Source organism: Oncorhynchus nerka, linkage group LG3, assembly GCF_034236695.1.
Source record: "Oncorhynchus nerka isolate Pitt River linkage group LG3, Oner_Uvic_2.0, whole genome shotgun sequence".
Lineage (NCBI taxonomy): Eukaryota > Metazoa > Chordata > Actinopteri > Salmoniformes > Salmonidae > Oncorhynchus > Oncorhynchus nerka.
Window position 1 is genome coordinate 289,042 of NC_088398.1, and position 15,851 is coordinate 304,892.

At 46.0% G+C, this 15,851-nt stretch overlaps 1 protein-coding gene across 1 annotated transcript in view; it reads right to left on the bottom strand.

Annotated features, from left to right (window-relative positions):
* LOC115126102 (ATP-dependent translocase ABCB1-like) overlaps positions 1-13,952 on the bottom strand; it is a 47,038-nt gene extending 33,086 nt beyond the window's left edge. The window contains exons 1-8 of the mRNA XM_065006463.1: positions 13,846-13,952; positions 13,291-13,360; positions 13,004-13,073; positions 11,980-12,136; positions 11,381-11,429; positions 5,779-5,970; positions 5,407-5,578; positions 5,114-5,299 (exon numbers count right to left, since the gene is read on the bottom strand). Coding sequence (XP_064862535.1) covers positions 5,114-5,299; positions 5,407-5,578; positions 5,779-5,970; positions 11,381-11,429; positions 11,980-12,136; positions 13,004-13,073; positions 13,291-13,352 — 888 coding nt within the window. The 5' untranslated portion in view covers positions 13,353-13,360; positions 13,846-13,952. The remainder of the gene's footprint in view (positions 1-5,113; positions 5,300-5,406; positions 5,579-5,778; positions 5,971-11,380; positions 11,430-11,979; positions 12,137-13,003; positions 13,074-13,290; positions 13,361-13,845) is intronic.
* Positions 13,953-15,851: the final 1,899 nt, after the last annotated feature.

Here is a 15,851-nt window from a genome sequence, read left to right on the forward strand (position 1 = left end):
ACCCAGCCTTTGTAAACCCCCTGCCATCAGTTGCCTCTGCAGGTTGGACGACTGAACTGATCTCAAAGGGATGGCTGGGTTGTGGAAGATAGGCTCCTCCCACACCCACTGCCCAGGCTCCACACCCCCTTCTCATGTGGGCCTTAGCAGCTGCCAGGCCCTCAGCACCGCAGAGTAAAACTCTGAGAGACCTGCTGTACTCAGCCTCTCCAGCTTCATGAGGAACAGCTGCCGGTCCAAACCTAATCCGCCAGCTCTCCTCAGCAGCGCATGCTGGTTCCTCCAGCCAACATCAGTGTGGTACAGCAGTCTCTGCACCGCCTTTAGTCGGAAAGCAGCCATCCCTGCTCTCCAGTTCCACCAGGCCCTGTCCTCCTTCGTGGACGGTCATGTACAAAACTGCTGCCTTCAGCCAGTGATGTCCCGACCAAAAGAAGTCCACCAGCTTGCGTTGCAGGTCTGCAAGCAGACCGGCGGGGGGTTGAGGACAGCCAGTTTATGCCACAAGGAAGATGCCACCAGGTTGTTGATTATCAGCACCCTCCTCTATATGACACTTGGGACAGGAGCCACCTCCACCTGGCCAGTCTTGACACCACTGCCTGTGACAGCCCCTCCCAGTTCTTGCTGACCCACCTCTCCGAGCCCAGGTACACCCCCAACACTTTAAGCCCTTCACAACCCCACTGCAAACCCCTGGAAGCAGAGGAGGAGCCCTATCCCCCATGCCCCACATAACAGAGCTTTGCTCTTTCCCAGTTTACCTTAGCTGATGAAGCTCCCTCGTACACCTTCAGACTGGTCTCTAGTTCCTGCATATCTTGCCCATCCCTGACCATCACAGAAACATCATCTGCATATGCTGAGACTGCTATTCCGGTCACCACATCCATGCCTGTCCAGCACAATCCCCGCAGTCTCCTGCGTAGCAGTCCTAAAAAAGGCTCAATGGCTAGTGTGTACAGCTGCCCAGATAGAGGGCATCCTTGTTTAATGCCCCGTCTCACCCAGACTGGCCTACTGAGCCCCCCTCCCACCTTAACCATACATGACGCCCCAGCATACAACAGCTTCACACAGGTCACAAAACTCTTCCCAAACCCAAACACAGACATCACATTAAACAGATACTCATGATCCACTCTATCAAAAGCCTTCTCTTGATCTAAAGAGACCAGTCCAAAGTTCACATTAGAACCTCTCGACAAGTCCAACATGTCCCTAATCAAGAACAAGTTGTCCGTGATTGAGCGTCCCGGTACACAATATGTCTGGTCCTTGTGTATTATAGAGTCCAGATGGGACTTCAGTCTGTTAGAGAGGACCTTGGCAAAAATCTTGTAGTCTGCACAGAGTAATGCCACAGGCCTCCAGTTCTTAAGTTCACACAAGTCCCCTTTTTTGGGCAGGAGAGTCAGAGCCGCCCGACGGCAGCTCATCGGCAACTCTCCTACCCCGACGCATTCACGCAACACGCAAAAGAAATCCTGTCCAATTGTTCCCAGAATTTTTGTAAAATTCCACTGGAAGTCCATCGACCCCGGGTGCACGACCGGGGGACATCTGGGTTACTGCCTCTGCCAGTTCATGTGACAACAGAGGAATGTCCATTTCATCCCTCTGTGCCCGAGAGAGCTTAGGGAGTCCTGCGAACAAGACCTGAGCACACATAGGATCACACATTTCTGCCCTATACAATTCAGTATAAAACTCCACAGTCCGCTCCCGCATCTCCCCACCACAGAGGTCACCCGCCCATCAGACAGCCGTAGACAATGCATACCCTTGGCTTCACTGCTCTGTCTTTCCAAACCAAAGAAGAAGGAGCTGGGAGCATCCATCTCCTTGAGCATGGAGAACCTAGCTCTTACAAGTGCTCCCTTTGCTTTAACCTGGAAAAAACTGCCCAGGTCCCTACGTAGTCGGCTAAGTTAGCCTGGAGGCCTACATTGCCTTGCCCCACCATCTCTACCTCCATCTCACTAATACACCGCTCTAGTTCCCTCAATACTCTCCTAGCCTCTGAGGATGAGAGAGCTGTGTACTGTTGACAGAAAAGCCGAATTTGCACTTTCCCCACATCCCACCATTGACTCAGAGACTCATACTCCTCTCTTCGCTGCCCCCATCTTTCCCAAAAAGTCTGGAAACCTGAGCAAAAAGTGGCATCTTGTAAGAGCTTTACATTGAACTTCCAATAAGATGCCTGCCGGGGCCCTGGTGAAATAGACAGCCGAGCCATGGTTATGTGGTGATCCGAAAACCCCACTGGGAGAATGGTAGCACCCAGCAGCCTATTGCTCTGATTCCTGGACATGTAAAAACGATCAAGTCGAGCTGCACTCACCCTAGCCCCAAAAACCTTCACCCACGTATACTGTCTTATGTTTGAATGTTTAGTTCTCCAAACATCCACTAGGTCAAACTGATTAAAGATGTCCCTTAACACTCCCACTGACACTGAATGAGGCTCTTCCCCATTTCTGTCTTTTGTAAAATCCATTGTACAGTTCGTCACCTCCGATCACCAGCGTCTCCTCAGGCGCTACTTGTGAGAGTTCCTGTCTAAGACTCCCAAATAGAACCCCTCTTTCTCTCCCTGTGTTAGGCGCATACACATTTATAAAGACAAAAACCATGTTGTTAATTTCTGCTTTAACAACAAGCAACCTACCCCTACACACCTCCTTTGAGGAGCAAATTTTTACAGCCAGACCCGGTGCAAAAAGGACTGCCACCCCTGCACTAAGATTTGTCCCATGGCTCAACACACTTGCCCCTTTCCACCAGAGCCCCCAATCAACTTCATTCACCACATCACTATGCGTCTCCTGCAGAAACAACACCTGTACTTTTTTTTGTTTTACATATTCACCCAACACACTCCTCTTTCCCGCATCTCTGGCGCCATTTATATTGAGCGAGCCTACCGAAGAGTCTCCATAAGAAGTGGGAGAAAAGCCAGCAGAGAAATAGACCAATAGCAAAGCTCAAAAAGCCCCAGTGTCAGTAAGAAATTAAGCATTTAAACAGTGTCTGAAGGTAAACCTTTACGCACTGTTGTGACCCACTTCCTCAACCTAAACCGTTTCCTGGGTGAGAGGACACCACGCCCCTCATTTCTCATAGCATGCTGTACTGATCTTACAAACTTTCTAGGATCAGGAAAAAAGTCTCAAGATTAACTTTTTTCCCTTAGTCTCATTCAGGAACCTTGTCAGTTCTCTCAACGTGTACTTAGACCCTCTGGTTGACTGGCTGTCAGCTCCAGGCCAATTGAAGAGGAGTCTGAAAAAATAACTCCTCATCCTCTTCCTCAGACTCACTTTCCTCCTCTTCTCTATCTCCCACCCTGACCACCTGCCCTTTCTCTCTGGTTAGGGCCTCACCCACAGCAACAGGCAACATTTCCATGGTACCTTTGTCCACATCCTTTTCCTTTTCCTCTTGACACCCTCCTCCTCCCCCCTAATCTCTTACACTTCCCCACTATACTCTCCTCATCCACTAGAATAACCTGACTAGACGCAGTATCATCTGCACCACCCTCCATAGCATGACTAGGGCCAGCCTCAGCTACACCACCCTCCATAGCATGACTAGGGCCAGCCTCAGCTACACCACCCTCCATAGCATGACTAGGCCCAGCATCATCTGCACCACCCTCCATAGCATGTCTAGGCCCAGCCTCAGCTACCCCACCATCTCTAGCCTGACTAGGCCCAGCCTCTGCTTCTCCACCATCTCTAGACTGACTAGGCCCAGCCTCTGCTGTCTGCATCTCCTTACCCCCTGCATTTTTACCTCGATTTCCCCCACTTGCACCCTCACTCCGTCTATGGCCTTTATGTGGGCACGCAAAGCTCTTGTGCCCCAAATCCCCACATTCAAAACACCGTAGACTATCTGTGCTGGCAAAACCTGCATAGAGCCCCTCCCCATGCCTCACTTTGAAATGCACATTTAGCTGTTGCTCATTATTGTTCAGAAACATAAACACTTGCCTCCTGAACGAAACAACGTGCTTAACGGCATCTGCCTGAAAACCTGCTGACAGTACACGGAAACCGCTAGCAAACTTACCAAAACGACTCAGCTCTTTCCTAATTTGATCGTCCGTAATAAACGGAGGCAAATTTGCCACTACAACTCTTGTTGAAGGGGTAGAGAGAGGTGAAATTGACACCAACACATCCCTTACAAATATTCCGCTAGCAATTAGCCTACCGACCAAATTTGCCCTTTTCATGAACACAACCACAGCTTTGTTCATTCTAGAAGCAGAATGTATAAACTCAGCTCCTACCTGTTCACCGACCGCGAGCAGAACCTCCTCCACCTTAACTCCGTTCTCAGGAACACACCTGAATCCATGCTGTATCGACAGCGTCTCCCCCGCGCTAGGCTGAGAAGCCATTGCGCACACTACACCTTCCACCCCCCCGGAAAGTTACTCTGTCCTCTTCCACCCTAACTTTGAAAAAAAACTTTGGATACCGCTAAAAACAAATATTGCATTAACCCTCCACCATAGAAAATAACATGTAAAGAAAAGAATCAAGAAAGTTAGGATAGAGCTTTCCACACCAAACACTCAAACTCCAAAAACACCCAGCATGCACCGAGAGAGAGAGTGAGAGAGAGAGAGAGAGAGAGAGTGAGTGAGAGAGAATGAGAGAGAGAATGAGAGAATGAGAATGAGAGAGAGTGAGTGAGAGAGTGTGAGTGAGAGAGAGAGAATGAGAGAGAGAGAATGAGAGAGAGAGAATGAGAGAGAGAGAATGAGAGAGAGAGAATGAGAGAGAGAGAGAGAGAGAATGAGAGAGAGAGAATGAGAGAGAGAGAATGAGAATGAGAGAGAGAGAGAGAGAGAGAGAGAGAGAGAGAGAATGAGAGAGAGAATGAGTGAGAGAGAGACAGAGATGGTATACATATACAAACACACCACACTAATCTAATTGTCCTCCTCACTGATGGTTTTATACAGAGTGGTGTGGACTGGTCTATCCACTTATAGAACAATAACAACTACTGACTGCTCAGGCTAATGGTCTTCACAGCAGCAACAAGTCCTTTAGGAACATCCAGGTGACCCGTCTGTTGCCTTAGTTACCGCTCCTTTAACGTTAGCAAAATGTCTCCATTCTACCCCGCTCTCTCTCTCACACACACACCTGGTTATCTCCTTCTGTTGTCCACCGAAAGCGAAGACTGTTCTGACAGAAGAGATCACCTCCTCAGCCACGGCTCCAGCTTTGGCATAGGCACTCTGCTCCAGGGATGTGAAGGACGTCAGTACCTAGAGACACACAACGGAGAAAGACAGTCAAGAGAGGTGTGTGTGTGTGTGTGTGTGTGTGTATGTGCACTTTCACACATGCACGAGGATGTGTGTGTGAGGCCCACCTTGCTGAATATAAAAGCAGAGAAGCCCAGCACAGGGCTGACAGCCAGGATGACAAGGGTGAGCTTCCATCCTTTGCTGAAGCCGATGATGAAGGAAGCAACGAAGGTGGTGAAGGACTGGATCAACATGCCCACCTTGTCACCTATCCCCTCGTTGATCTTATAGATGTCACTGTGGAGGGGAGGAAATACCGAATAAAACACATACACTCACATACACACACACACACACACACTCACACACATAGATACACACACTCCCCATATTTGATTGAACAGGGCTGTTTAAACCCTGAAGCTACATCCAGATGGTATCAATGTAAAACACCTTCCCCTATAAACGCCAATCCATTCCTATAGGTAACTCCTCACTCTGTTAGGCGGGTGTTGAGTTCTCCCGTCTCGTTGACGTCGAACCAGCCGATCTCCTGCTGCATGATGCAGTGGAAGAAGAGCTTCCTGAGGCGTTTGACCTGCCTGCCTGCCGCCAGGGTCCAGAAGGCCACCTGCATGTAGGCTGCTACCAACACCACCGCACCCATTATAGAGTAGTAGATAGCATGGCTGGAATACAGACATACGGCTGGTCAACACACACATCCAGACATACAAAACCTTAATGATGGTTTGTAGATAATTGGGGCAAAGGGGTACATGTTATGGAATAATGACTTTGTAAACATGACGGTGACACATGACTGTTTGTGTGTTTACATTACGCAGGTGAATCTATACAAAATGCCATCCATTATGGAGTAAATAGCAAGGGCACTGAGGCACAAAGGCAGAGAGGTAAAGGTGATCCCTTGAATATACCATTTGACGTTACAATGTATTTTATAGGGAAGTAGCTCCTTATCTGGGGCCGGATCTTTAAATTCTGAGGCTCTATCTGTTCACATATCTGAAATATGTCAAATCGGTGCGTTTCAACGTTCTGTGGTTCAAAATAAAAAGGTCCCACACAATCCTACCCTATGACATCATTAATGTCACGCCTGCTCCCGCTCTCCCTGTCTGTCATTGGACTCACCTGGACTCCTTCCCTTTGTTGGTTGTCCTATCAATAACTGTCTGCTTCCCCGTGTGTGTCCTGTGTCTGCATTAATGTCGTTGTGTGTTCCTGTCCAGACGCTGTCCTGTTCGTGGTTAGTTAAATGTTCACTCCCTGTACCGGTTTCTCGTCCCAGGCGTCGATCCTTACAATTAATATAGTTAAAAGTAAAAACAGTGGTTTTCAAAACCTGCAACGAGTTTCAAGCCAGGGTGGAGTGTAATTGTCCTGTTCCGTGTTCGTGGTTAGGTAAAAAGCCAGGGTGGAGTGTAATTGTCCTGTTCCGTGTTCGTGGTTAAGTAAAAAGCCAGGGTGGAGTGTAATTGTCCTGTTCCGTGTTCGTGGTTAAGTAAAAAGCCAGGGTGGAGTGTAATTGTCCTGTTCCGTGTTCGTGGTTAAGTAAAAAGCCAGGGTGGAGTGTAATTGTCCTGTTCCGTGTTCGTGGTTAAGTAAAAAGCCAGGGTGGAGTGTAATTGTCCTGTTCCATGTTCGTGGTTAGGTAAAAAGCCAGGGTGGAGTGTAATCGTCCTGTTCCATGTTCGTGGTTAAGTAAAAAGCCAGGGTGGAGTGTAATCGTCCTGTTCCATGTTCGTGGTTAAGTAAAAAGCCAGGGTGGAGTGTAATTGTCCTGCTCCATGTTCGTGGTTAAGTAAAAAGCCAGGGTGGAGTGTAATTGTCCTGTTCCATGTTCGTGGTTAGGAGTGTAATTGTCCTGTTCCATGTTCGTGGTTAGTTAAAAAGCCAGGGTGGAGTGTAATTGTCCTGCTCCATGTTCGTGGTTAGTTAAAAAGCCAGGGTGGAGTGTAATTGTCTTGTTCCATGTTCGTGGTTAAGTAAAAAGCCAGGGTGGAGTGTAATTGTCCTGCTCCCCGCGTCACCGCTTCATCTCATTGTGTTTACTTTTAATGACATTACATTTCTATATCTTTCATCTTATCTTTTTAACCATAGGACATAAAAACACTGTGTACACATACAGTGCCTTCGGAAAGTATTCAGACCCCCTGACTTTTTCCACATTTTGTTACTTTACAGCCTTATTCTAAAATGGGTTAAAAAAAAAAATCCCCAGCAATCTACACACAATACCACATAATGACAAAGCTAAAACAGTTTTTTAAAATGATTGCAAATGTATTAAAAAAACAAAAACATTTACATAAGTATTCAGATCCTTTGCTATGAGACTCAAAATTAAACTCAGGTGCATCCTGTTTCCATTGATCATCCTTGAGATGTTTCTACAACTTGATTGGAGTCCACTTGTGGTAAACTCAATTGACTGGACATGATTTGGAAAGGCACACACCTGTCTATATAAGGTCCCACAGTTGACAGTGCATGACAGAGGAAAAACCAAGCCGCAAGGCCCTGTAGAGGGTAGTGCGTACTTCCCAGTACATCACCGGGGCCAAGCTTCCTGCCATCCAGGACCTCTTTTATTTCACCTTTATTTAACCAGGTAGGCCAGTTGAGAACAAGTTTTCATTTACAACTGCGACCTGGCCAAGATAAAGCAAAGCAGTGCAACAAGAACAACACAGAGTTACACATAAACAAACATACAGTCAATAACACAATAGAAAAATATATGTACAGTGTGTGCAAATGTAGAAAATTAGGGAGGTAAGGGAATAAATAGGCCATAGAGGTGGAATAATTACAATTTAGCATTAACACGAGTGATAAATGTGCAGATGATGTGCAAGTAGAGATACTGGGGTGCAAAAGAGCAAGAAGATAAATAACAATATGGGGATGATAGTGGGTGTGGTAGTTGGGTGTGCTATTTACAGATTGGCTATGTACAGGTACAGTGATCGATCGGTAAGCTGCTCTGACAGCTGATGCTTAAAGTTAGAGAGGGAGATATAAGTCTCCAGCTTCAGTGATTTTTGCAATTCGTTCCAGTCATTGGCAGCAGAGAACTGGAAGGAAAGGTGGCCAAAGGAAGTGTTGGCTTTGGGGGTGACCAGTGAAATATACCTGCTAGAGCGCGTGCTACGGGTGGGTGTTGCTATGGTGACCAGTGAGCTGAGATAAGGCAGGGCTTTACCTAGCATAGACTTATAGATGACCTGGAGCCAGTGGGTCTGGCGACGAATATGTAGCGAGGGCCAGCCAACGACAGCATACAGGTCGCAGTGGTGGGTAGTATTTGGGGCTTTGGTGACAAAACTGATGGCTCTGTGATAGACTACATCCAGTTTGCTGAGTAGAGTGTTGGATGCTATTTTGTAAATGACATCGCCGAAGTCAAGGATCGGTGGGATAGTCAGTTTTACGAGGGTATGTTTGGCAAATGAGTGAAGGAGGTTTGGTTTGTGAAATATGAAGCAGATTCTAGATTTAATTTTGGATTGGAGATGCTTAATATGAGTCTGGAAGGGGAGTTTACAGTCTAACCAGACACCTAGCTATTTGTAGTTGTCCACATATTCTAAGTCAGAACCGTCCAGAGCAGTGATGCTAGTCGGGCGGGTGGGTGCGGGCAGCAATCGGTTGAAGAGCATGCATTTCGTTTTACTAGCATTTAAAAGCAGTTGGAGGCCTCGGAAGGGGTGTTTTATGGCATTTAAGCTCGTTTGGAGGTTTGTTAACACAGTTTCCAAAGAAGGGCCAGATTTATACAGAATGGTATACATCTGGATCAGAAAATCACCAGCAGCAAGAGCGACATCATTGATGTATACAGAGAAAAGAGTCGGCCCGAGAATTGAACCCTTTGGCACCACCATAGAGACTGTCAGAGGTCCGGACAACAGGCCCTCCGATTTGACACACTGAACTCGATCTGAGAAGTAGTTGGTGAACCAGGTGAGGCAGTCAGTCATTTGAGAAAGCAAGTCTGCCGATAAAGAATGCGATGATTGACAGAGTCGAAAGTCTTGGCCAGGTCGAAAGACGGCTTTTATCGATGGCAGTTATGATATCGTTTAGGACCTTGGGCGTGGCTGAGGTGCACCCATGACCAGCTCGGAAACCAGATTGCATAGTGGAGAAGGTATGGTGGGATTCAAAATGGTCGGTGATCTGTTTGTTAACTTGGCTTTCGAAGATTTTAGAAAGGCAGTGCAGGATGGATATAAGTCTATAACAGTTTGGGTCCAGAGTGTCTCCCCCCTTTGAAGAGGGGGATGACAGAGGCAGCTTTCCAATCTTTGGGGATCTCAGACGATACAAAAGAGAGGTTGAACAGGCTAGTAATCGTGGTTGCAACAATTTCTGCGGATAATTTTAGTAAGAGAGGGTCCAGATTGTCTAGCCCAGCTAATTTGTAGGGATCCAGATTTTGCAGCTCTTTCAGAACATCAGCTCTCTGGATTTGGGTGAAGGAGAAGCAAGGGGGGGCTTGGGCAAGTTTCTGCAGGGGGTGCCTGAGCTGTTGGCCAGGGTAGGGGTAGCCAGGTGGAAAGCATTGCCAGCCATGGAAAAATGCTTATTGAAATGATCAATTATTGTAGATTTATCGGTGACAGTGTTTTCTAGCCTCAGTGCAGTGGGCAGCTGGGAGGAGGTGTTCTTATTCTCCATGGACTTTACAGTGTCCCAAAACTTTTTGGAATTAGTGCTACAGGATGCAAATTTCTGTTTGAAAAAGGTAGCCTTAGCGTTCCTAAATCCCAGTCTATTCCAGGCAGTGTCAGAGGAAGGCCCTAAAAATTGTCAAAGACTCCAGCCACCCTAGTCATAGACTGTTCTCTCTGCTACTGCATGGCAAGCGTTATTGGAGCGCCAAGTCTAGGTCCAAGAGGCTTCTAAACAGCTTCTACCACCAAGCCATAAGACTCCTGAACAGCTAATCAGATGGCTACCCAGACTATTTGCATTACCCCCTCCCCTCACTCTACGCTGCTGCTACTCTCTGTTATTATCTATGCATAGTCACTTTAATAACTCTACCTACATGGACATATTCAGCGTATGTGACAAATTAAATGTGATTTGATGTAACCAAGATTGAACTATTTGGCCTGAATGCCAAGCGTCACGTCTGGAGGAAACCTGGCACCATTCCTACGGTCAAGCATGGTGGTGGCAGCATCATGCTGTGGGGATGTATTTCAGCAGCAGGGACTGGGAGACTAGTCAGGATTGAGGCAAAGATGACGGAGCAATTTACAGAGAGATCCTTGATGAAAACCTGCTCCAGAGTGCTCAGGACCTCAGACTGGGGCGAAGATTCCCCTTCCAACAGGACAATGACTTTAAGCACACAGCCTAGACAACGCAGGAGTGGCTTCGGGACAAGTCTCTGAATGTCCTTGAGTGGCCCAGCCAGAGCCCGGACTTGAACCCGATCAAACGTCTCTGGAGAGACCTGAAAATAGCTGTGCAGCAATGCTCCCAATTCAACCTGACAGAGCTTTAGAGGATCTGCAGAGAAAAATTGGAGAAACTCCTCAAGCTTGTAACATCATACCCAAGAAGACTTGAAGCTGTAATCATTTTCAAAGGTGCTTCAACAAAGTACTGAGTAAATGGTCTGAATACTAATGTGAATGTGATATTTCAGTAGAATTTTAATATAAATTAACATTTCTAAAAAACAGTGTTTTCTTTGTCATTATGGGGTATAGTGTGTAGACTGATGAGGGGGGAAAAACTATTTAATCCATTTTCGAATAAGCCTGTCACATAACAAAATGTTAAAAAGTCAAGGGGTCTGAATACTTTCCGCATGTAGACACTGGTATGATGCTGGAGATAATGAATAGGAGGTTGAAAAGTGGAGGAATTGCCCTTTAACTATGCAGTTCACCCTGTCTAGGTTATGAAAATAGATGAAGTCCAAGTTCCCGTGAGATACTGTGAGAATTTGCGGACTCACGGATACGGAGCCTCTGAAATAGATCCGGTCAAAGATCAGGAACTACTCCCTTCTTGGTAAACTGAAATATCATTGAGTCTTAGCCTCACCCCGTCATCTCCTCTCCCAGAGTGGTGTTGGAAACAGGGAACGTGATGTCTAGCAGGAAAAGATGTGACAGTTAGACAGTTAAAGGGCAATTCCACCACTTTTCAACCTCATGTTCATTATCTCCAACACCAAACCAGTGTCTATATGTGAAAACAGCCCGTTTCTATGATCTGTGGTTAAAAAGACAAGAAGAAAGGTCCTAAAAAGTGTAAATCGGTGACAAAAAACAGTGATTTTCAAAACCTGCAATTGAGTTTAGCCAGAGGGTAATTTCTTGCTCCCCGCATCACCTCAAATCTCATATTGTTTGAAAATCACTGTTTTTAAAAAATGTTTTAGCTTTTTATGATGTCATCAGGTATAACTACTTAACTTTATATATTTTTTAAAAGATGTAGAAATGCATTGTTTTCACATGTAGGCACTGGTATTGCGTTGGAGATGAAAAGGAGGTTGAAAAGTGGTGGCGTTGTCCTTTAAGAGTGTGTGTGTGTGTGTGTGTGTGTGTGTGTGTGTGTGTGTGTGTGTGTGTGTGTGTGTGTGTGTGTGTGTGTGTGTGTGTGTGTGTGTGTGTGTGTGTGTGTAGGGACTGACTTACTGGTGAAGTTATTCTGTGTCTGTATGGAGTCTCCTATGAAGCTGTCAGTCATGTCCCCAAAGACGATACACATGAGAGGGAGGACCGTTCCATTAACCATAGCCATGATGGTCCCCAGCACAATCATCAACCTGTCCCAACCATCAGCAAACCTGAACTATAGAGGCATGGGGGAAGAGGAGCGAGAGTGAGGGCAGGATGGGGATATGAGGAAAGTGAGAGATTGGGAAGGATAGAGAGATGGGGAGTGAGAAAGGGCAGGGGAGAGGGAAGGGGAGAAAGAATTAAAGGGGGGAAGGATAAGTGGAGAGAAAAAGGGATGGACAGATGAGCAGAGAGAGAAAGAGAACATATGAAGGTAATGAATACTCAGAGTCATTTTGTACGTAGAACTCCAGTATGTTTCTCCAGTGGTAGAGGCTCCTAACCAGAGGAAGTTTAACCAGCTATTCTACTGGCCCAGCAGGGGAACTGAGGAAATTCAATTTTCTGCTATTCTACAGGCCCAGCAGGGAAACAGAGGAAACTCAACCTTCAGCTATTCTACTGGCCCAACAGGGGTCCAGAGGAAATTCAATCTTCAGCTATTCTACTGGCCCAGCAGGGAAACAGAGGAAATTCAACCTTCAGCTATTCTACTGGCCCAGCAGGGGTCCAGAGGCAATTCAACCTTCAGCTATTCTACTGGCCCAGCAGGGAAACAGAGGCAATTCAACCTTCTGCTATTCTACTGGCCCAGCAGGGAAACAGAGGAAACAGACCACTCCCAACCTCCCCCTATTTCCACATTCATGTCTGATCTGGGTTCCAACTTTACACGCATGCAATCACGTTGCACGCACACGTTCACATGCCGGCACACAAGTCACATGCACACACCTTCGCACAACCACCCACCCACACACACACACACACGCATGCGCGCACACACACACACACACACAATACCTCAGGGCCCTGATAATAAATAGTCTACAGTGTGTAAAGCTGGAGAAGTATGTGACAGTTTATCTCGGCTACTCACCAGAGCTATGGCGCCAATCATCGGCATCTTTGGCTCTTTCTCCCCCTTTTTCTCTTCATCTTTATCCTCTCTAGAAGAGACAGAATATCTACAACATCATTTTATAAATCAATTTTATATAATAATCTTTAAACTTTAAAAGCGGCAGATAATAACTTAATAACTTTGAGTTAGTTAACTCAGGAACTAGACCGTAATTCCAATGAAGGAATAATAACACAAATCGATTGTTGACTAAATACAAACAGCCAAAGACAACATTCTCAGCATAGCACCTAAATATTTACCCAATGTCTCCGTTTTGCTCAATCTTGACCTTGGCCACAGATATCTCGTCCTTCTTGCCCATGTCTGGGTCTTATGGCATGTAGGAAACAATACAGACAGGTACAACCGTACAGGTGAGATCGCAAAGACGTTTCACGGTAAGATATTTAAGCGTCCTCAAGAGTCTGGGGAAAGACAAACTTTGACACCTGCAATAAAGCATTTAAGGGGCTAACCCACAGGCTGAACTCATCATGGGCGTGCGTGCGAATTCATTGTTTAAACGATAACGAACTGGTTGCATGATACTGACTCCGGTTCATGACATCTTGACCACAGGACTAGAATGAGATTCTATAACTATGGTCTGGACTCAGTAGTGAATTAACACCCTCAATATGCCTCAGAAGTCTACTTCATATTTATTAAGCCTACTTTTGAAATAGTTGTGTAGTATAGGCTATAGTTTAGACTTGTATTGTAGGCTATTAGAAAAAGCAGTTGACATTACAAAGTGTAACGGAAGATCCGGTCGAGCACATTACAAATACATAATGGTTGTTAGATAAACTCACCGCTTCTTTCCCCCCAGTTGGTCCACTATCGGTGCTTACCCCACAGCTCCGGTGCTGTCCTCTCGTTATCTGCCTCTGTTTCGCTCTCACAATAGAGAAACAAGGCAGGCAACAGCGCTTCTCTTATATCATAGTTACACGGAGGTGACATCATTTACTGCCGCGTGCCGCCCCTGCTCAAATCACACCTGATGTCCATCAAACGTATGTCTGTCCTTGACTTCGACGTCAGGAGCTGCTTTAAGGGAGGCGACAATGACCTATAGGGTTATGGCTGAGTGTGTGTCTTTGTTATTGCATTAGATACCGAACATGGCCATCTCATGTTGCCGCTATTTGAGAGACAACCACCGCTACTTTAAAAAAGTGATATTATTTTTCTCTCTCACAACATCGTGAACCAACAGTGGGCATCCATATAGCCAATGTCCAATCTCTTATAAAGAATGGAGAGCCTACCAGTTCAGCAAAATGATCATCCTATTGACTGTTCCATCTATTGACGTGCCTAGAGCACAGAGTGAACAATGACTATAAATGATCTAGGACTAGCCAATAGTAAAACTCCCCAGGGGTGCAGTGGGCAAAGGCACTGCATCTCAGTGCAAGAGGTGTCACTACAGTCCCTGGTTCAATTCCAGGCTGTATCACATCCGGCCGTGATTGGGAGTCCCATAGGGCAGTGCACAATTGGCCCAGCATCGTCTGGGTTTGGCCAGTGTAGGCAGGCATTGTAAATAAGAATATGTTGTTAAATGACTTACCTAGTTAAAAAAAAAAAAAAAAAATTTGAGTTACTATCACACTCCAATGCCCCTTACCTCTACTTGTAATTGTTCAGCTTTAGGCCAAAACAGTTTCTGTTATTAATTATATTGAGAACACACACTGTAAAAAAAAAAAGAAACCCCACAAATATATTGTTTCAACTAATTAAGTAACTGGTTCCACATACTATTTTTTTGTTTACTCAACTTTTGGAGCTAAGTGTTACCTGAACAACAACAAAGAATTGTTGGCCCAAACTTAGATCCAACTTGAGAAAACAGTGGCAAATTTTCAGTCAATTAAAAATGATGTCTAGACGACCAATTCTTATTGCTTTTAGCTGCACCCTTATTCTACTCCTCCTATGTTCCTCTGGCGATGTAGAGGTGAATCGAGGCCCTGCAGTGCCTAGCTCCACTCCTATTCCCCAGGCGCTCTCTTTTGATGACTTCTGTAACCGTAATAGCCTTGGTTTCATGCATGTTAACATTAGAAGCCTCCTCTCTAAGTTTGTTCTATTCACTGCTTTAGCACACTCTGCCAACCCGGATGTTCTAGCTGTGTCTGAATCCTGGCTTAGGAAGACCACCAAAAATTCAGAAATTTTAATTCCAAACTACAACATTTTCAGACAAGATAGAACTGCCAAAGGGGGCGGTGTTGCAATCTACTGCAAAGATAGCCTGCAGAGTTCTGTCCTACTATCCAGGTCTGTACCCAAACAATTTGAACTTCTACTTTTAAAAATCCACCTCTCTAAAAACAAGTCTCTCACCGTTGCCGCCTGCTATAGACCACCCTCTGCCCCCAGCTGTGCTCTGGACACCATATGTGAACTGATTGCCCCCCATCTATCTTCAGAGCTCGTGCTGCTAGGCGACCTAAACTGGAACATGCTTAACACCCCAGCCATCCTACAATCTAAACTTGATGCCCTCAATCTCACACAAATTATAAATGAACCTACCAGGTACCTCCCCAAAGCCTTAAACACGGGCACCCTCATAGATATCATCCTAACCAACTTCCCCTCTAAATACACCTCTGCTGTCTTCAACCAAGATCTCAGCGATCACTGCCTCATTGCCTGCATCCGTAATGGGTCAGCGGTCAAACGACCTCCACTCATCACTGTAAAACGCTCCCTGAAACACTTCAGCGAGCAGGCCTTTCTAATCAACCTGGCCGGGGTATCCTGGAAGGATATTGATCTCATCCCGTCAGTAGAGGATGCCTGG